General features: G+C 42.7%; 1 protein-coding gene across 1 annotated transcript in view; it reads right to left on the bottom strand.

The window, feature by feature from the left end:
* The window catches only part of SLC9A9 (solute carrier family 9 member A9), a 538,561-nt gene that overhangs the window by 108,908 nt on the left and 407,642 nt on the right, over positions 1-22,011 (bottom strand). The window contains exon 13 of the mRNA XM_019934313.3: positions 3,994-4,042. Coding sequence (XP_019789872.2) covers positions 3,994-4,042 — 49 coding nt within the window. The remainder of the gene's footprint in view (positions 1-3,993; positions 4,043-22,011) is intronic.

Genomic DNA, 22,011 nt, shown 5'->3' with positions numbered 1-22,011 from the left:
TCTGAATCCACCTGCACTGGCTCCCACCTTGCCCACTGGGATCCAGCCACACTGGCCTTCTTGCTGCGCGTGGAGCGCACCATAACCCGCTGTGAGGCCAGGGCCTTCATTCTTGCAGTTCCCTCTGGCTGGACTGTTTCCCCCCAGAGCCCACATACACATCTCACTTCTGCACATCGTTCAGGACTCTGATCAAATGCCACTTCTTCAGAGAGGCCTGCCCTGGCCAGCCATAGCCTCTCCTCCATTGTTCTCCATCCTTGTACCTGCTCTACTGTTCCCAGTCTCTGAACATATAGTATGTAGCTGTTTACCTTTTTGTTCCCAGTGTCCCCCATTAGAGCGTAAGCTCTGTGAGGGTGAAGACTTTGAATTGGTAACTGCTGCATCTTCCTCACACTTAGATTCGTGCCTGACACGGGTGGGTTGTATGAATGAATAAATGATTGAACGAATAGACGCACGCACACCAATTAAGAGTGGAAGTTCTAGAACCAGATTCTGGGGTTGAATTTCACAATGTGTCCTTTGGTACGTTATTTAACTTCTCTGTATACAGTTTCCTTATTTAAAATAGAAGCATAATAACAGTACCCACTCATAGGTTTATCTTGGAAGATAAATGAGTTAACACAGATAAAGTGCTTAGAACAGTATTAATAACAAGAGTCAGTACTCCACAAATATTAGGATGATCATGAAAAAGGGCAAGAAGGGAAAAAGAGAAGCAATCGTGGCAGCCCTTCTTGGGTAGCGGGAATTTTCTATTGAAAGATTAAGGGGGGCGTGGCGCTCCAGCATGGCTCACCTTTGGAATGCTGGGCTGCCAAGGACACAGAATCAATTACAAGGACAACTTCTTGTTGGGGCGAGGGTGGGGTGGTGGAATTTTGTCTGAGGGCTTTTTTTTTTTTTAACATTTAAGAGACATAAAATCACAACTGCGATACCTTCCATTTCTCAAAGTGGCACATTTGCATAGACTATATATTTAAAGTTTAATACTTGCTTGTGGAACATTCTTTTTAAAGCTTCTGGGTCTGGTATGAGTAAGAGTGTAACACCATTCACACTTTCAAGGTACTACAAGGCAAAAAGGAAAATTGTGACATTGCTGGTTAGTCACAGCCACAAGTTCATATTTCCCAAAGGTTATTTTACTCTCCAGAAACAGAGAAAAAGGAAATTCCTTCAAAAATAGGTACATGTCGGGCTTCCCTGGTGGTGCAATGGTTGAGAGTCCGCCTGCCGATGCAGGGGACACGGGTTCGTGCCCCGGTCCGGGAAGATCCCACATGCCGCGGAGCGGCTGCGCCCGTGAGCCATGGCCGCTGAGCCTGCGCGTCCGGAGCCTGTGCTCCGCAACGGGAGAGGCCACAGCAGTGAGAGGCCCGCGTACCGCAAAAAAAAAAAAAAAAAAAGTATATGTCATTACATATGCTTATTATTGATTTTGAGAGTATATGATCAGTAATTGCCACAATTATCTGAAAGTTTTAGCTTTGGGCAAGTAAGAGTAAGGTCTTTTTTTCAGAAGTTGACCAGTGCAAAGATTATCCTATTTGTTAATGCAAGACCAATTTAATAAGTGCAAGCTGAGTGGAAAAATGCAATCCACCTAAGAATTAGGTTTCTGGTCTTTAGTCAGAGCAACAGGTGTTGATAATAAGCGAAGAGTCGTCAGGCAAAATGAGGGCTGACAGGTTCTAGACACATAGTTTGGAAAGTACCAAAAAACCCCCTCGGTCCAGGTCAAGTGGCAGCTGCATGGACGCTGTGGTTTGTTACTTCTGGCCTGACCCCACCATTTCCCGTACTTGACATTGAACATAAGAATTATTCCAAGGGTGGAAAAAGCCTTTTTCTGAAACGTAGTTACCTCGGTAGTCAACCATCATGAATAAGAACACTTCCAGGACACTTTTAAAAAACAATAGCGGCAGAAGATCAGTAGGAACCATGTAAATTATACCAGGGTTAGTTAGATAACTCTTTATGTGTCCTCTACAGGAAGCCCCAAGCGAGAAATTGTGGCCTGTGAACTTCTGTACAGCTTGAGGACAGAGTATAATTTTCCCCTCTAATTATAGTAATTTAGTATATTACTGGTTATCATTTCCTTTCCCCCCCTTTGGTTACCAGAAAGCTCACTTGTGGTTCAACTTTAGCAAGTACATAGGACCTTATGATCTGCTTACTCATGATTCTTTTTACTCCTCTGGTTTTGTTTCTGCTTTCATTAATTTTTTTAACTGAGTTTTAAAGTTTTTAAAAAATATTTTACTATTATTTTATCATATGTGGTGGTGTAAGCTGCTTCATCAAATCCTTCACGAGATAAGATGGTTTTAATGAAATTGATTAAGTTAGGTCGTTTTCATAAATATAATTCTAACAACCTGGAGAAGCAGACATTATTATCATGCACGTTTTACAGTTAGGAAAATTGTGATTCAAAGATGTAAAAAACTTGCCCAAGATCCAAATACCACGTAGTTTTCACTGTACTATGTTGTACTATCTCATTTCTCTAATAACAACAACAACAAAAATACTTTCTACTGGTTTAAGTATCTTCAGGTAAGAGTAATTACTAAATTGACAATGGTATGAATGAGCTAAAATAAAGTACATTTAAATTACAAAAGAAAAAAGTTAAACTAGCAGGTAACCTTACCAATAATTATATGTAATTGTAAAATATTAGGCAGTTAGAGGAAGATGAAGAATTTTCTTTGATGAATTTTCTTATTCTATCACTTTTCTTTTAAAGAAAAAGATATGAGAAGGACAAAATTTAGATAAAAGTTCTACGTGAAAGTAGAAGAATGGATTAGTTGATCTATATGAGATACAATGCTTTGTGAACATCTGTACCAGCCCTTCCTAAGGACTCATTACAGCCCACCAGTGTAAGGAGATGGACGGGCTTTGATCCCCTTTCAAAGGTCACCACTCTGGCCCTAATCCCAGTACGCTGACACCCTGCTGGGCTCAGTCCTGCAGTTAAGTGTCTTTCCTGGGCAATAAAGTCTGTGAAAACAGCACCAGCATGGGCTTGGAACACACGTGACAAAAAAATTCAAAGTACATATGAGCCAGGATCATTGCCAACTTCATTTTCCAGCCCTTTGTGTAGAGCATAGGATCCTTCCCTCTTTACATGAACCAGGAAAGCAGCAGCATCTTGCCTGGCGGCACTAACCAGCTGTGCCTCACTGATGGGACTGTAGGAAAAAAACCCATGAAATAAAAGAGAGATGGACCCTCTTCAGATCCAGATATGATCAGGACACACTTCATTAAGCAGCACCGCTTATTTAAGATGTTATTCTGTCATGTCTGTCTACCTGCAATTTCAGCAAGAGGTGCAACATTTCTACACAATTGTTTGCTTTAAGTACTGAGTTAAAAATGACCAAAGCAAAATTGCCAATGACAGGTTTTACTCTGATGTTAGATTCAAGTCCAGAATTTGCAGAGACTACGCTTCCCTTACTCAAGGCGAAAGCACGTTGTTCTGAATAATTTTCCCTAAGAATTTTCAGGCTGTGCTTTTGCAGATTTTCAACATTTCTGTATTTCTGTCTACCTGGACCTGGTAAATGAGAAATCATGCAGGAGAAGCAGGCCCATCTGTTGTGTGCCCAACATGCATCGAACATGCATCAAGTACATTTCACTGAGATGACGGCGCTAGCAAGTTGCTGGGCAGGGATTTGAACTCCAGGCTGCCTGATTCCAAGAGCTGTGCTCTTGCTCATACACTGCAGTTTCCAGGCTTCCTGCAGCCACAAAGAAGGCACGAGTGTATGCTAGTTCTAAGCACTCTAGAGGTTATGCAAAGGTTATCGACACCCTGAATGCCTGCGTATTTTATAGTCATCTGATTTATTTTATCTGCGGGGCCAGCCCCCTTTAGAACGAGTCTCCTGACTATGGAACACAAGACCTCATATCGCTGTACTCTATGCATCGGCTTCTTTGACTTGCCTGGTGTGAAGAGGGCTCCTTCGGATCCTCATCCGGGTCCACACCAACCCTGTTAAAGAGAACAGAGAACTGGTAAGGGCCTTGCTGCAGATGAGATGACACAGTCTCTTGGGTCAGATCACGTGAACCAAAGACAATATGAATCAGACGAAAGGTTTACCAGAAAACCCTCCTACCTCTCCCTGAATCGAAAGAACTTCAAATAGATTTATGGCAAGAGGAGAACTTGTACAGCTGGGCCTCTGCACAGCTGGTGAGATCGGGCATCCACAGCTGTTCCCTGCTGCTGTCTTTCCCAGCAAGAGCAGAAGCCTGAGAACCTGGGACAGGAGCGCTCAGGAAAAGACCTCCATGGCCCCCAAAACAGGGATCCTAGAAGGAAGGCCATCTGTTCTTCCTGCAGGACTCACTGACAAAACTGCTCTGGGAATGTGGTGGCCCAGGCTGCAGCAGGCTCCCCAGGACAGAAGAAAAACAGATCCTTTGTCCAGATGCTCATGGAGGCTGGCAGTAGGGAGGATCCAGGTTTGTGGGGCCTGAGACTTATACAATTTGGGGGGCTCTCTTTAAGCAAATTAATACAAAAATACAAATACAAAATTAGGGATGAAAGTGACTCTTTAAAGAGAAAATAAATTATAACACATTTTATAATCTTAAAATTGGCAAATGCAACAGACATCTCAACATCTATAAAATACATAATATTCGAATTAATTTACTGCCTGACATACCTCTAAAATAACCTTTTCCTCCTAAGTTTTGCCTGCATACTTTGTTACTGTCTTTATATGATATAATGATTTTGTATAAGACAGTATAGGAGGGGGCTTCCCTGGTGGCGCAGTGGTTGAGAGTCCGCCTGCCGATGAAGGGGACACGGGTTCGTGCCCCCGTCCGGGAAGATCCCACATGCCGCGGAGCGGCTGGGCCCGTGAGCCATGGCCGCTGAGCCTGCGCGTCCGGAGCCTGTGCTCCGCAACAGGAGAGGCCACAACAGTGAGAGGCCCGCGTACCGCAAAAAAAAAAAAAAAAAAAAAAAAAAGAAAAAAGTAGAGAGAGACTAGGAGGACAAGGTAGTCTCTCCTCTAGCAGAGTCATCACAATTATTAATAATTGGGAGGCATTAAAACATGGTTCCTTACACACACAGACATGCTTGCTGTGTGCAGTACTGCTAAAGGTTTATACCCCGAAAAGACAAGATTTCTGATAAATTTCACTTCATGCAAATCTCATCAACAATACCCAGCACGCTTATCAGTGTATACACTGCATCACTGAATGTACGTATTCCTGGATTCCGTTTCGACAGGGCCTCAATGAGAACAGAATCCTCCACTTTGAATTGTACACATCTCAGGACTGGAAGAATTTTCCACAGACTAGCTTCTGGCTCAGTGCATTTGAAGCCTTGTTTTGCCTCCACTACCCCCAGACTTGTGAAGCCAGTCACCATAGGACATGTTCATCTTCCATCCAGCCTCGAGACACGCTGCCTGTAAGCCGTCGCTGCAGGAGGCTGGCCAGCAGTGACTTGCCCTTGCACAGAAGTGACTGCAGACCACGCAGCCTCATCCCACTAAATACAATCTAAATGCGCTCCCAATTCGGCTTCCCCTTGGTCAGACCCCGCGGCTGCCCAGGGCCACTCCAGAGCCATCTGACCAGGCGAGAAGCATGACGGAGGGGAAACTGTAGCACAAAGAAACAGTGATCAAACCCAACAGTGGTTAAAATATATTCCTTTTGCAAATCTTACGAAAACATAGGACCATGGGAACACAATGCTGGGGCTCTTCCCAGGGCCCTGGAAGGGCCGGAGCGTGTGAGGGCCTGGAGCTTGAACTTCCTCTGCTCTGGAGGGTGGGCCTCTGCCTGTGGTGGGCGGCACGGGGGTGCAGCTCAGGGCCTCAGCCACCTGGCTGGGGCTCCGCCAGAGCCTCTCCCGAGAACGTCACAATTTCTAGAGCTTTAGCGTCTTTCCTTCCACTCCGGCCCCTGTAAACACTTCTGCAGTGCCCTTGTTCTGGTCCCTAGATGCGGGGAGGGGAGGCAGGTTAGAAGCTACCAGGCCTGCAGATGTGTTAGCCTGCGAAAGGAAAGCCACTGGTGGAGAGGTAGTTTGTTTAAAATACCTCTGATTCTTCAAAAATTAGTGTCCTCTGGGCATGAATAGCCCCTTTTCTCTAACCCAGAGGGTGAAATGGGCGGCTATTTATTGTGTGCTGAACCTTTTGGCCTTCAGGTAACTAGAAAGAGCCTCTGCTGGGGACTAACCTTTGATTTTCTTAGAGTAGAAAGAGCTATTTGATCTATTTCGTTGAAGTTGGAGGGAGAGAAGGACAGGACGAGGAGGGCGGGGGGTGGGGGGGTGGGGGGGTGGGGGGGTGGGGGGGGTGGGAAGGGGGTCAGGAAGGAGAAAGGAGGAGGGGGAAGGAAAGAGAAGAGAGAAGGGAGGGAGGGGGCAGTGTAGGGATGGGGGGAGGAAGGAGGGGCAGCGGGGAGAGGACTGGGAGAGTTGAAGGGGGGAGGGGGGAGGATAGACAAGAAGAGAGGGGGAGGGAAAGGAGGAAAGGGTTGGGGAGAGAGAATGGAGGGGAGTTAAGGCCCAGCCTCTCAAGGTGGGTCTAGACAGTGACCTTGGGGTATGGGTGGCCTGAGTCCAACCTCTATGAATAGTGGGGTCCCAGTTGGAGGCACCCTGGTCCCCTTTCTCGTGGGGCTGGGCCACCTTCAAGCCTCTGGTGGATCTGAGCTCTCTGGCGGATGCTGGGAGCCCCTAGGAGCCTTTATTATTGAGCCCTAACCCCTTTCCCAACACCAGAAGCTACAGGCACCCATGCAGGCTGTGAATTGAACTGAGGGTCCTGAAGTTCCCACTGCTGCATTTGCTTAGGGCCTTTTTTTTTTTTTTTTTTTTTAGTTCTCTGTCTAGAAAACTAGAGAGAACAGAAATCAAATTTCACAAGAAACCCAACATTTAAAGTTTGAGGCAGCACTGAGGCCTTTCTCCCCAGCAGCAGTCATAGCAGACATTTCTAGTTTCAATTATTCTAGAAGCCAGATGGAGCGGAGGAACGGTAGCAGTGGATTAAGTGCTTCAGTTTTATGTGGGACTCGGTGAAAAGCATCTCAGGGGCCCGAGAGATCGGCTGTTTTCCTCGGAGCAAGAATACATCTCCTCCCTCCTGCCGTTTCAGGGAAGCTCAGGGTCTGCTCCTGGGGCCAGGCCTGCAGCCCTCTTGCCTAGAGCAGACGAAACATCTCAAGAGGCTTGAAGAAAGAGAGACTGCATATGAGTTATTCCCTCCTGGGGCAGCAGTGGGGAACAAAGCAGATGTGGTCCCTGCCCTCACAGGGCATAACGGTTAGGTACGTTTAATTAGAAAAATCTGAAAAGTTTCTTATAATTGTTTTCGTTTTATTTTTTTAATTAATTTTTATTGGAGTATAGTTGCTTTACAACGTTGTGTTAGTTTCTACTGTACAGCAAAGTGAATCAGCCATACGTATACATATATCCCCTCCCTTTTGGATTTCCTTCCCATTTAAGTCACCAAAGCGCATTAAGTAGAGTTCCCTGTGCTGTACAGTATGTTCTCATTAGTTGTCTATTTTATACATAGTATCAATAGTGTATATGTGTCAATCCCAATCTCCCAATTCCTCCCACCTCCCCCTTCCTCCCTTAACCCCTTGGTATCCATACATTTGTTCTCTATGCTATAATAATTGAGGTGCTATGAAGGAAAGGCACCTAAGAATGACACCTTCTTTCTCGTATGATTTTGCCTGCTTTTCTAGCAATCTTGCTAAAATATATTACCTGGCCCGCTGCTTCCTTAAACAGAGTGTGATGGGGTTACTCGGAACTTTACTGGAGGTTTCAGTATCGCCACTGGCCCCATAAAATCTAACACTCACTTGTTATAATGATTTCCAAGAGGTATGTGAACCTCTTTATGCCCATATTAAATGGTCCCTGGCTACTATTCTTTTTCTTTTTGAAATTCTTGTATCTGCCATTTAGATTGCCTTGATTTTCTACCTGCAACAATATGTTAGAATATTGTCTCTATGCTTGCCCCCTACTTGGTTTTTTTTTTTAACATCTTTATTTGAGTATAATTGCTTTACAATGGTGTGTTAGTTTCTGCTTTATAACAAAGTGAATCAGTTATACATATACATATGTTCCCATATCCCTTCCCTCTTGCATCTCCCTCCTTCCCACCCTCCCTATCCCACCCCTCCAGGTGGTCACAAAGCACCAAGCTGATCTCCCTGTGCTATGTGGCTGCTTCCCACTAGCTATCTATTTTATATTTGGTAGTGTATATATGTCCATGCCACTCTCTCACTTCGTCCCAGCTTACCCTTCCCCCCCCCCCGTGTCCTCAAGTCCATTCTCTACGTCTGCATCTTTATTCCTGTCCTGCCCGTAGGTTCTTCAGAACTTTTTTTTTTTTTTTTAGATTTCATATATATGTGTTAGCATACGGTATTTGTTTTTCTTTTTCTGACCTACTTCACTCTGTATGACAGACTCTAGGTCCATTCACCTCACTGCAAATAACTCAATTTCGTTTCTTTTTATGGCTGAGTAATATTCCATTGTATATATGTGCCACATCTTCTTTATCCATTCATCTGTTGATGGACACTTATGTTGCTTCCATGTCCTGGCTATTGTAAGTAGAGCTGCAATGAATGTTGTGGTACATGACTTTTTTTTTTTTTTTTTTTTTTTGCGGTACGCGGGCCTCTCACTGTTGTGGCCTCTCCTGTTGCGGAGCACAGGCTCCAGACGCGCAGGCTCAGCGGCCACGGCTCATGGGCCCAGCCTCTCCGCGGCATGTGGGATCTTCCTGGACCGGGGCATGAACCTGTGTCCCCTGCATTGGCAGGCGGACTCTTAATCACTGCGCCACCAGGGAATCCCCATGATTCTTTTTGAATTATGGTTTTCTCAGGGAATATGCCTGAGATATTGGGATTGCTGGGTCGTATGGTAGTTCTATTTTTAGTTTTTCAAGGAACCTCCATACTGTTCTCCATAGTGGCTGTATCAATTTACATTCCCACCAACAGTGCAAGAGAGTTCCCTTTTCTCCACACTCTCTCCAGCATTTATTGTTTGTAGACTTTTTGATGATGGCCATTCTGACCGGTGTGAGGTGATACCTCATTGTAGTTTTGATTTGCATTTCTCTAATGATTAATGATGTTGAGCACCCTTTCATGTGTTTGTTGGCAGTTTGTATATCTTCTTTGGAGAAATGTCTGTTTAGGTCTTCTGCCCATTTTTGGATTGTCACCCCCTACTTTTTAATTTAGTGTGGGACCGATAGCCTGAGAGTCAAATTTAGTACATGTTTTTTCTTTTCAAGTTTATAATACACACACAGATACGTAACAAAATAATACAGTTGAAACATTACAGAAGGGCTTACAAGACAACATAGTAGTCTCCTGCCACACCCCGCACACCCACATACCGACTCCTCTCCTCTGAGGGCAATTTTCTGCCTTTTCTCCACTGTGATGTATAAACTGGCATCAGCATGCATGGCACATTCACACAGCATCCCCAGGGTTAAGCAAACATGCCAGCTGCGTCTGTGTCTCTTACTCTCCTCTTCAAGAAAGCAAGTCAGAGTGTGAAAGTAACCCCCTAAAGGGTTAACCTTGAATCCACTCACTTTTGTGCATAAGAGATCATTTACACACGGTGGGTTCTTGAGAGATTATTAGAAAGAAGACACAATGAACCCTGGCATGTGGCACCACAGGTGTATACATACAGCAGCTCCCAGGTGAGATCACAGGTGTCTGGGATGACGTGCACCCTCCTTAGGTGTTATCCAAGGCTCTTCAGCACCTTTCCCACAGCCTCGCACCACCCTTTCTGCTCATCTGATCTAGACGCAGTGTTCCAGGGCTGGCAAATGGACCCGTCCTTGTTTCTGAGCCTCAGTACCCAACTGGGCCCCTGAGCTCTGGTCCTGCCTGGATCAGTGCCTCTTCCATCGACTGAATCCCCTCTTTCCAAACTCTAGTTGGTGGTTGGGCCATGCTGGCCATCACTGGCCATCTGTGATGCCCTGCCTCCTATCCTGAAATTCCCTCTCCGGCCCTTCCTCTTCTGATCACCACCGTGGACCATGCATTTTGTTGCCCTGACTTGGTTCAGATGCCCCATCACTTAAAGTGTTCACTGACTTGGATGGCAAGTAGCCATGCACCTTCGACTCTGTTCTCTGCTTCCCGACAGAACCCCTTCCAGGGTGTCTGTGATTGTCCTGCTGTGTCCCTGGCCCACCCTGTGTTCACCTCTTTGGTGCCAGCCAGACGAGTGGGGCTAGCCAGGGCTCTTCAGGATATGCCAGCCCTGGCTGGAATCCCGGGACTCAGGATCACCCTGTGGTTGTTGAGGGGTGAGTGAAACCCCACTGTGAAGAGCCTGTCTCTACTGTGTGACCTGCATCACTCACTGCCTTGGTTTCCTTGTTAGTACAGTGGGGATAATGACAGAACCTGCTTCCTATAGTTGTGGCGAGGATTAAATGAGAAAATACTCGTAAAGTGTTAGCTTAGGGCCTGGTACCCACTGAGCTCTCAAGACACGTTAGCAGCTATTGTCCATGTTATTATTTTTATTATTATCAGTACTTTTTTAAAAATCAATGGGGCCAGAGCTCAGTACTGCCATGCTCCCTGCTCAACCCTTCTAGTCCCTGGTTCTGCATTGGACAACCCTCAGGTATAAACTAACAGTTACAGCTGAGCCATAGGGAGTGGCCAGTGCACAGCAGGAATTTCCAGTTTCACAGTAAAACATCATTTCTATTTACAGAGGGCCAAGCTTCCCAGATTGGAATTCATTTACAATTTACTGGTAGGCTAGGGAGGTAAGAGGGCAACAAAGAAGGAAAGGAAGGTGTCTAGAGAGCAAGGGGAAGGAAGGAAAGCGTAGAACTGAGCAGAAAGAGAGCAAAGAGAAGGCAAGTGCAAAGGAAACAGTATCTTACTATAAAGAATAGGTACAGGGGGTGGATAAATAACCACAAAGGTGCGTGCAACTTTAGAAAGGGAAGCCAAGGCTGGGTGGAGGAACAACTGCACAGCCCAGGAAAAGCTCTAAAAATATAGAGAATTGAAGAGCCAGTAAAGGAGTAAAAAGCAATTAAAGAGTCTGGTTAAAATTTTATACCATGTTTTGCATTTTTGATGTACCTTTTAGTTTTAAACAAGTCGAGGCCACCTCTGTGGTATTCAGATGAAAATGAAAACGAGCTTTGCACATATTCCCAGCTGTGCCCTCCAATGCCTCCCTCCGGGTTCCTCATTTACGGCAAGCAGCCAGCGCCGTTTTCAGAGCCAAACACAACTCTGTGCACCGTCGTGCACCTCAACTCCATGGCACCTCCATTCTTTGGTGAGTTTTATTAGACATATTAAAGTCTCAGGATGCTCCCATAACCAACCACGGCAAAAAGAATGCTCCAAAGTTGGGGGTTTTCATAGAGGGGAAGCAAGGTAAGTAACTAACAAAAGGCTCGCTTTTCCCATTAAAGCCAACAAAATCCATTCTGATCCTTATCACTTAGCACCTCCGGAAAGGGAGTGAAATATTACCAGGGCTTAGTCTCATTGTGTGAATTCCAATAGTCTTACGTTCGGTTTGGTTCTTTTTGACGCCCCCCCTCCCCCCGCTGACAGGGGCCAGGTGGTGAGGGAGGAGAAACCATTTCCTCTAAGAACTGTATTTGATGGCTAAATGTAAAAAATGACATTTTCAGTAAGGGAAGAGCGACTGGATATTGAGTGCAATAAATACAGCAGGACAATGGAGGAGTCTGAAAGACACCCGCTGAGGTTTGCGGACTATTGTGTAGCCATGAGAACATCCCACAGGGGCCCACATCCGGTACTTTACCCCATTTTCACCCTATATTATTTGAATAAATAGTAGTGGGGCTTGTGTATGACCCCAATCAATCTAATATAATCACTCAAATATTTTCAATTTATTTTGGGGAATTAAGAAAATGGACTAACGTAATTGGAAAGACTCACCTCAGTTCAGTTTGTAGTTCCGGCGCGGCGCGGTAGCTAGATGAGTTAGGAGCCTGCAGCCAGGCTGTATGGGCTCAAATCTCACTTCTATGATTTACTACACTTGTAACTTTGGGACAAATTACTTCATCTCTCTAAACCTCAGCTTTCCCAATTGTAAATGGGGATATATATATATGAATGTAGGGGTTATTATAAGGATAAAATGAGTTAATACATATAAAGTGTGTAAAATATTGGCTGCCACTTAGGAAACACTCATGAAACATTAACTGATATTCTTGGTGTGATTAGCAAGAAACGGATGTACCCCAAATTGAGCGGTAAATAGGTTAAAGCCAAGAGCAGATTGTCTATAAATGATAGATGCTAAGCTATAAAGAGCAATGACAGGATTGCTGCCATCAATGACTCCAGATCTAACGGCAAAGACAGACATTGGAAGCAAAGAACTAGAGTACAGTGAGGTAGGCATTGTACACAGAATTATTGGAACACACACACAAAGCGCCCAACCAAGATGGGTTCTGGAGGGATTGGGCACATTTCAAAGAGGCGCTGGGTAAAAAAAAAAAAAACATCCCCAAACCATATTCCACAGCCAGGCTAATGAACTTTCATTCTTTGTACACTGCAATATAAATTGAAGAGTGTAATTCAACTACCTAATTGAATATAAGTTGGAGTTTAGAATAGTATTAAAATTTAAATAGCTTCATCAAGTTAAAACAAAAAAAAAAAAAACCCAAAAAATGAAGAGGAGCTGGGTATTGAAAAGGGAGTATAGTGTATGTGCTTGACATTAAGATCTGATTGCTGAGGCATCCATTTCTAAAGACATCCATCTTCTATAAACACATTGCCTGCTATATGGTACAGCTCCTAGCATAACAACCAGACTAGGAATTAAGCTGCCCCACCCATAAAGTTCCCTCCTTCAGAAAGCCCTGGGTAACCCAGATGACTGACTGCTTGCGTGACCCAGGTTCTCCTTTCCCATCCTCAAATTCCTACTCTTATGCTTTAAATTAGCCAATAAAGAGTGAGCACCGAAAACCTAGACACCCCACCCTCAGACCTAATAAAGGCAGAGACCCAGGTCCATTCTCTCTCTCCCCCCCGCCCCCATGACCTTGTTGTGTGGCCTCAGGGGTGCTGAGTACACTCTGTGAGCAATGAAACTTGTTCCTGAAAGTTTCCTGATGGTTTTTGGAAGTGTGTCATGCAATCATAACAAAAACCACAAGGGCTGGTCCAGCCAAAACATTGGCCCCAGTGGGAGAAATGTCTGTGGGGTCTCTCTACGAGGAATACGGGTGAGTGAGTGCCTCAGGCATTCCTAACTCAGAGCATCACTATCAATAGACTGGGATCCACACCACATGAGGATTTAATGAAAGAGAGGTTGGGAGAGTGTACTCCAGGCTGAGGGCACAGCATGGGCAAAAGGGCTAGAAATTTAAAAGAATGAAGTAGACTTAGGACATGGTAAATAATTGTGTGAGTAGATTGCGAGGGCTATGCGTGTTGAGGTGGGCAGAATTGCTCTGGGTGAGATCAGAAAGTAATTTGAGGCCAAATTATAAAGGATCTTGAATGCTATGCTTATGAGAGTGTTTTTTGTTTTGTTCTGTTTTCCTGTAGGCAGTAGGAGGTGAAATAATTAGATTTATGTTCTAGAAAAACAACTGGTGGCAAAATTGTGATATTAAGAAACTGGAGGCATGGAAGTCATTTAGTAGACGACTGCAAGAGTCCAGCCAAGAGTCTAAGCTAAGACACTGGTGGTGGAGAAGAGATGGATTTGAGAGATGTGTACATGGAGGGGCGGGGGGTGGTGGTGGTGGTATGTGATGGACTGACTGTGGAGGGAAGGAGAGGAAACTACCGAGATGATTCTGAGTTTTTAACTCAGCACACCTGAATGGTTCACCCCTGCTATTAACCATATACAGGAGGCATATGTGTGGATTCTCTTTCTTTCTTTTTTTATAAAATTTTTATTGGCGTATAGTTGACTTACAATGTTGTGTTAGTTTCAGGTGTACAGCAAAGTGAATCTCATATATATATATATATATATATATATATATATATATATATATCTCCATTCTTTTTCAGATTCTTTCCCCATATAGGTTATTATAGAACATTGAGTAGAGTTCCCTGTGGTACACAGTAGGTCCTTATTAGTTATCTGTTTTATATACAGTAGTGTGTATATGTTAATCCCAATCTCCTAATTTATCACTTCCTCCCATATTTCTCCAAGGTCAGCCCGCTACATTCGTATCAGCTCAAGAAAAGTAGCCCCTCCTCCTTAAGAGTTTTAGCTATTTGCTTGTCTGAAGTGGAGGTTGAAACTAAATGGAAAATCCAAGGAATAAGGTAGGGAAAATGGGTGTTTCAAGGCCAAGATCAGTGGACTGAGAATGTTCACAGAAGCTGGAGAAGGGTGTATCACAATCTGTATTTGAAGACAGTTTGGACATCTTATTTAAGAAAGGCTACAGAGAGGCTAAGGAAAGAGGCTCAGGAGAGTAATTTATCATAGTCTTGAAGAGAGGTGAACATTTTCTGGATGAAGGCTGTGGCAACAGAGGTAGAAAAATTTCAGTTTGGGTTAACATCCGTTACATGAGACAGACAGTACCACATGGGAATTACCCAAATGTAGACAATGTGGGCTCAGAATCAAGAAAAGCACCCCACCTCCCCATTTCTTGTTTGCTTTTAAGCAAAGAATGATGGATCATGTCAGAGGTGTGATAGTGAGTCCCTTGGTCAGTAACTGGTAGATGGTTTAAGCAAAGAATGATGGATCATGTCAGAGGTGTGATAGTGAGTCCCTTGGTCAGTAACTGGTAGACGGTTTACACTTCTATCAGAAGACTGGATTTAGAGTGCACAGTGGCATTGAATTTGAGGAGTGATAAGATATCTGCCAATGAAGTGAAGGGAGAAAGGGAGGTTCCATAATTTAGGGACATGAAGCATTTGACATGACTGTGAACTCCATAGACAAGTAAAATACTGGTGAGTCTGGGGATACTGCAGGGAGAGCAGAGCTGGGGATACTGCAGGGAGAGCAGAGCTGTCCCTCTGGGTTTCCACCAGTGCATGGACACACTGTCATCTGTTGGTCTCCTGTATGCTCTGCTAGATTACACTTTCCCACCCCTGGGACTTGGCTGATCACTAAATTGAAAATGGCTAGATCAAGTGTTCACGTGACATTCCTGTCCTGGTGTCCTGTGGCTTCCCGCATGATTTTTGTTTTTTTAGGAGATTATGGATGTGGAACAGATTCCTTGGGTCACTGTCAGGCTGATCAGACTAGAGAAGGGTCTGATCTCTCTTTAACTCTTTGCTGATACAGTTTACTAAAAATACTAGGTAACAGCTAACAAGCCATATAGCCTAATCATTAGGAGTTAGACACCCTGACAAGCTGGTCCCACCATTTACCTGTGGGGCTATAGGCAAGAAGCTGTGCCTCGCTTTCCCTTTCCATAAAATGGAATATGAATAGTAACTATCCATGAGGTTGTTGTGAGTTGGTGGATGTAAGGGGCTCAGCAGGACTTCACCAAGAAGTCCTCAGGAGTGGTAGCTGCTGTTATTGTTGTGTTTCTTGTTGATGTTATCCTTGCTGCTTAGGCCTTCTGGATAGAGATTTAACTGTGAGTGTCTCCAGCATGGGAGTTACGTTTCACCCTTCGTCACCTGGCCTTAAAGTCCCTTTTCCATGTAACTCCCGGTTCCAGCGGAGGCTTATTTACAGGGTAAACACTGAGAAGAGGAGGTGCTTTCTGGATGCATAGATGAGCCATTGGGCTCGTGTTTATAATCTCTGACAATTTAGAAATACATTTGGGAACATATAAGTATGCTGGAAACGTTATTTTCTTTGAAAAATAAACACCAATAAACAAGTACATGTCACAGACACAAACCAGATCTATATCCTATTCTTTAAGTTTGGCAAAACGTCCCTTGAGTTTGGAGTGTTTAGTTTTGCCAGGATGTAAGCTAATTTCAGGCTACAGATAAGAGCCAATTAGAAAAGGGACTGAGACTGAATACACGGACTAATTTCTTTTGACCTAAGCTGCAAGCGCACTGACACACTTTGGTGGCAAGACAGATGTAATAACTTAGCAAGGCATCTGGTCTTTCTTCCCTAAGGCTTCACTCTGGGTGCCCCGTCTGGGCAATTAGGGATTTATCAGAGCCAAGTGCTCATCCCCTTTCAAGAAAAGCCATCCTTTCAAGTGGATTAGCTTGTTTAAATTCTAGAGTGTTACCAGGTGAGGCGTCTTCTCAATGTCAAACTGAAGACGTTTTATGAGAAAAAAGAGAGACATTTTATTACCGGATATAAAGAGGTTGTAGGAGCCTGCTTTAAATGTTGGTGTGAAACCAAGAGTGGTTGAAAATAAATCCCAGACTGTCAGCTGTCTGAGTGAGAAGTGGAAAATTTAAAACTTGGAAACTGTTGTGGTTCCTTCACAGTCAAATAGCCTCCCATGGCAATACCAGAATTGCAACTCCTTCCCTCACTCCAAACCACCCCAGCCTCTAAGGAACTCAAGGTGGAACTGTGGCCTAATCCCTGCTCTCCAGGAAAGACCACACTTGGTATGTAGCCTTGGTCTAGAGGCCATCTCAGAGTAAGACTTCACACTGCTGTTCTCTGATGTGCTCAGACTTCAGTGGGAAGGAGCCTGGATGGAGATGTGTCCTCTTGATGCAAGGAGCATATTATCCCCATGAGAAATCACCCACAAAAATCAAGAATGGACTTTGACGATAGGGGGGAAATACATGAAACATACATTTAGGGAACCATTAAATTTCTTTAAGCAATAACCCAGGAGAAAAGTTGACCAGCCAAAGTAAATGATGGCCAGGAGACATTTATGTGAAATGATGTCCTGGAAATTATCCTAAGAGGAGAACAACAAAGCTTTGCAAAATTGATGGATGTTTACCTATAGTACAGCTGTTGCAGGACGTATAATTCCAGTGGCTGGTTCTAAATTCTCCATCCGAAGTTGGCTTTACCTGTTGGTAGGGCAGGTAATCTACAAGGTGTTTTGAGAAGGCTACCTCCCCAAATCGTGACCTTCTCTAACTTCTAATGCCTGAACTTCCTTAACATGAGATAAAGTGCTTCATTCCCAGTTGAAGATTAGACCTAAAGGCAAGGACTTGGTAGAGGTCATATTTGGACTTGTATTCACACAATGTACAAGTGACTGGATTAGGCTTATCCCTGAGAGCAGGAAGAGGTGAGAACAAAAGCCCAAAGGGCACCAAGGTATTGAGAGAGGGCATCATGGAACGTGGAAGTAAGGGCGGCAGAGTGTGAAAAGGCACCTGGAAATGTAAACTTAATAGTAGCAACTAATATATATTGAGTGCTTAAGGAGTGTTAGAATAAGCATTCGGTAATATTCCTGTTTTATCTAAAGCATATGGAGGTGGGGAAGAGGATCTTAAGTTATCATTGTAATACCATGTATTTTAATAATAATAATTTAAAAAAGATTTATAACCCATTTCTTTAAGTTAGCCATTAAAAAGCACTTGCAACTGGGTCCTGTGATAATTTTGCACCAGTAAATCTGTTGCTTCTGGCTATCCATCACCAACATCCTGCAGATAGTACAGAATTATTAACCATGTGGACGTAAAACATGAAAAAATAGCCATAGAAAATTGTTTCACCAACACTAATAAATCACTAAAATTGAAATTAAAACAGCTTTGGGGTAAATAATGGTTGCCCAAATCATTACTTAAGCCCCAAATTGGAAGTAGATTGTGATCCACAATCTCTGCAAACAACTGAAATCTTATTCTCCTTTGGGGTGGTTAACACTTTTTAAGGCCATGTGATGCTATTAATAATTAATACTCAGCCTTCCGATATACATATTTAATTCTTTAATGAGAAAACTTCTTCCTTATCCTCAGAAGAGAGTTAAGACAGAAATACCAGTCTCAATATAGCATTATAAATGAGTAAATGTCAATTTTAAAAGGGAAATTCACAGGAAGAGGTAATGGCTAAGCTAGGAAGCTGTTACTGCATGACTCATCAAAAAGAAGAAAATAATGTTAGTTTCTTGCAGAGAGGGATTAAAGTAAATCGCTAGAAAAATAATGTTTTCTCTGGCCAAACCAGCTTCTATTAACCATGAGACTGAGGTGCATGCCTGCATGCAGGACTGTTAAAATGAAATGAAAATTTTAAACTTTAAAGTAAAAGAATTCATGGTTAATGCTAGAATTACACTGAAAACTGCACTTTGATTTCAGAATCAAAGGCTTAAAATCAGGGATGTGAATTGAGAATTAATGAAATGCCATTGGGAAGAAGTTATCTTAGAGCAGATGAGAAAGAGGAAGATGAGAAGAGTGAGTGAAAATCTGCTGTAAAACGGTTTCAGATTGTCGTGAAAGCTACAGAAAGTGCCCAGCATGGACACAGAATTAGTGTCAACTCGGCAGAAAATGAAACAATGAGTGTTAAGTGAATGCTCATGGTGAATGCAACATTCAGGCTTTTTTAGCCTATCATTGCAGAAGATCGTGATGATAGCTTAAACTTTTGTATACGAGCTAGTATTTTTCCTGACACCACACTATCCAAGCCCTAAAAGGACGTATCAGCTGGGACAGGAGGACTGTCTCATTCATTCCCACCTTCACTCACTTATTCATCCATTCATTCATGAAATCCTGGTTGAAGATATACCATGGCCATTATTACACCCTAAGTTTGTGTTAAATCCAGATACATGCTCGAAGTATTTACACTGAATATCATCAAATCAAAGATGCCATCAATTATACGGCACACTATTACTCTGTATACCTCTAAGAAGAAAAATGCTGCGAATTGTACTTCTGACATCATTGATTATAAGACAAGATTGACTTCAGCAACGTTAAGATGTGAAAAACTGTGCAGTTGGAATCAATGACACACCCCCACAAAATAATAAAAATACAGGGCTCAATGCCAATGCCAGGCCGTTAATCACACTAGCCTCTGGACATTTCATGTATGAATAGTGTATTATTTGCCTGGACCTCGGGGTGGGGGGGGTGGAAAGTCTAAAGAGATATTTTTTAAATCTCTAAAGAGATATTTTAAAATCTTTTAACAAAAGCTCTTCTTATACTTACAGATTAAAAGGTAGTACATTCCCTCTCTTAATTGTATTGCAAACAACTCTAAGTCCCTGGGTGAATCAGGCCTGGGACTAGGCGACCCCTCTTTCCAGGTCAGGAAAGTGCTGAACCTTAGCCTGATCCTGAGACTTAGCACCTTCTTAAATTTTGCATCCTAGGTACCTTGCTTGCTTCACTCTTGTCTTGATCTTGGATAAAATAACCTCACAATTGTTTTTGCTGCCCTACCCCTGGATTTGGGAAATGTGTGACTTTTTCCATTTGCCCTTCTACCTTCTCCACGCTGTCCTGGGCACCGGGATGCTCACCATTGTGAACAACATTAACTGTGTTCTCTCGCCCTCTGACGTTAGATTGGTTTTGGCCAAAGGGAAGCACCGGCAGGATATTGGAAGGAGGGAGGAGAGTGAAGACAGGGTATTTATTCCTTAAGCTCCCTCCTTGCTAGGTCACCACGGCTGTCTGTGTCCCTCTCCCAAAGCCTCAGCTCCTCATTGGCAGCCTTGTCTATATAGCTTCTCTCTCTAGGTCCTGGTCAATACTCCTCTCCCTATCCATTTGGGTGGTTACTTCTCTCCACTGCTTCGAGTCCTGGGGTACTGCACTATTCCTGGTTGGTTTTCTTAGGCCAGCCCATATCTTTGTAAACATTCCCTTTATTAACTTTCTTTAAATGAGTCAGTTTGAACGTGCTACTTGTTTTCTGCCTGAACTCGGGCTAGTATAAAATATTCCACATCTGTAAGCATGCAGCTGCAGTAAGTTCTTACTTTGAACTGGGAATTTTGTAGGCACTTGAAATTTCTTAAGGAATTCATGAATATAATAAACAAATCTTAAACAGAGTTTTGTTTCCAGCCTTAAAAGTTAAAATTGCGTTTTTAACTGTTTCTCTAGGGCACCTGCATATTCATGCCCGGCTTGCCATAAACTGCTCTCAGCCCTAGGCTGGCTTAGATTTTTCACTAGGGAAATGTGCTGACTGCAGATATTAGGAGTGCATATCATACCACAGACAGGACCTAAACAGGAGGAACTGGGAGTTTCGGATTGACAATAAACACTGCTGTACTTAAAATAGATAACCAACAAGGACGTACTGTTTAGCACAGGGAACTCTGCTCGATATTCTGTAATAACCTAAATGGGAAAAGAATTTGGAAAAGAATAGATACATGCATATGTATAACTTAGTCACTTTGCTGTACACCTGAAACTAACACCATGTTGTAAATCAACTATACTCCAATAGAAAATAAAAATTTAAAAAAAAAGTGTTTCGGAACCGAATCCACTTATTACAACCAAAGGCAAAGTGTGCTTTATTAAATCTGCATAAACTACTGAATTCTGTAGAAATGCTAAGAGTTTGCAGAAGTCTTTCTAGAAGCTGAAATTGTAACCCAGTGAAGCAGTGAGGTGGACCTCACCAACTCAGCAATCAGGATCCTGCTGACCTCCTAATGGTAAGCTTGGTGAAACAGTTCACACCAGGCTCAGAAGAGACCTCAGATGGTCTCATTCTACCACATCGTTTAAAAGATGAGAATGCCAAGACCCATAGAGATTACTTGGCAGAGGCAATTAGGTTGTAAGTAATAGAAACAAGATTTAGATCAGTTTTTAAATTTAGGTTGTTTCAACTTTGTATGTTGCCTACCTTAAATAAGCAAATGAACAATGATGGGGGAGATTATAAAATCTTTTTTATCCTTTGGTGAGAATGGACTTTTAGGAGAGGGAAAGATTAAAATGAAAAGATTAGTGGAAGATACTTATTGTCTGAGACGTCAGGATATAACAATGCAGAGTGAACTTGAAATTTGAGAACAATATAGCCTTAATGTGGCGTGAGGTGGTATTTCTCAAACTCTAGTAATTTGCTTAGTCCCTTTGTGATTTTTTTACATTACTGAAAGCCACTTGTACACTTATTTCTTTAAATTAACTTTTCTTTCTTCCATTCTGTCAGTTTTGCTTCATGTATTTTGGGACCTTATTGTTCAGAACGTGTGTTTATAATTGTTATATCTTCCTAACAAATTGACCCTTTTTATCATTATAAAAGAGTCCTCTAGCAACATGTGTGTGTGTGTGTGTGTGTGTGTGAGACAGTCCATTTTGTCCGCTATTAGTATACTTCTCCAGTTCTCTTACAGTTACTCTTTCCATGGTGTATCTTTTTCCATCTTTTGCCTTTTAGCCTATTTGTATCTTTGAATCTAGTAGGATCTTGTCTTTTTAAAATCTAGTTAAATAATCTCTGCCTTTTGATTCGATTGTTTAGTTCATTCAGATTTAATTATTGATATAGTCAGATTTACCTCTGCCATTTTGGTACTTTTTTCTATATCTTTCATGTGTTTTTTATTCTTCTGTTCTTAATTTATTGCTTTCTTTTGTATTAAATGGATATTTTCTGTGTACCATTTTAATTCCTCTAATAACTTTTAAAATATTTTTGAGTAATTTTCTTAGTGGTTGCTCTGGGGATTACAATATACATTTTAACTTATCAGACTCTATGTCAGATTTATACTAAGTTAATTCCAGTGAGATATAGAAAGTTTGTTCTGCTCTATTCCCTCTCCCCTCTTGTGTATTATTAATACAATATATATCACATCTATATATGTTACAAGCACAAAAATATAGCATTATAATTGGTGCTTTATATAATCTTATGTCTTTTTAAGAAACTAAGAAAGCAGAAAAATATATTTATAAAGC

This window comes from Tursiops truncatus, chromosome 4, assembly GCF_011762595.2.
Source record: "Tursiops truncatus isolate mTurTru1 chromosome 4, mTurTru1.mat.Y, whole genome shotgun sequence".
NCBI classification, from domain to species: domain Eukaryota; kingdom Metazoa; phylum Chordata; class Mammalia; order Artiodactyla; family Delphinidae; genus Tursiops; species Tursiops truncatus.
Note: the sequence above shows the minus strand (reverse complement) of the source record. Positions and strands in the feature narration are given on the sequence as shown.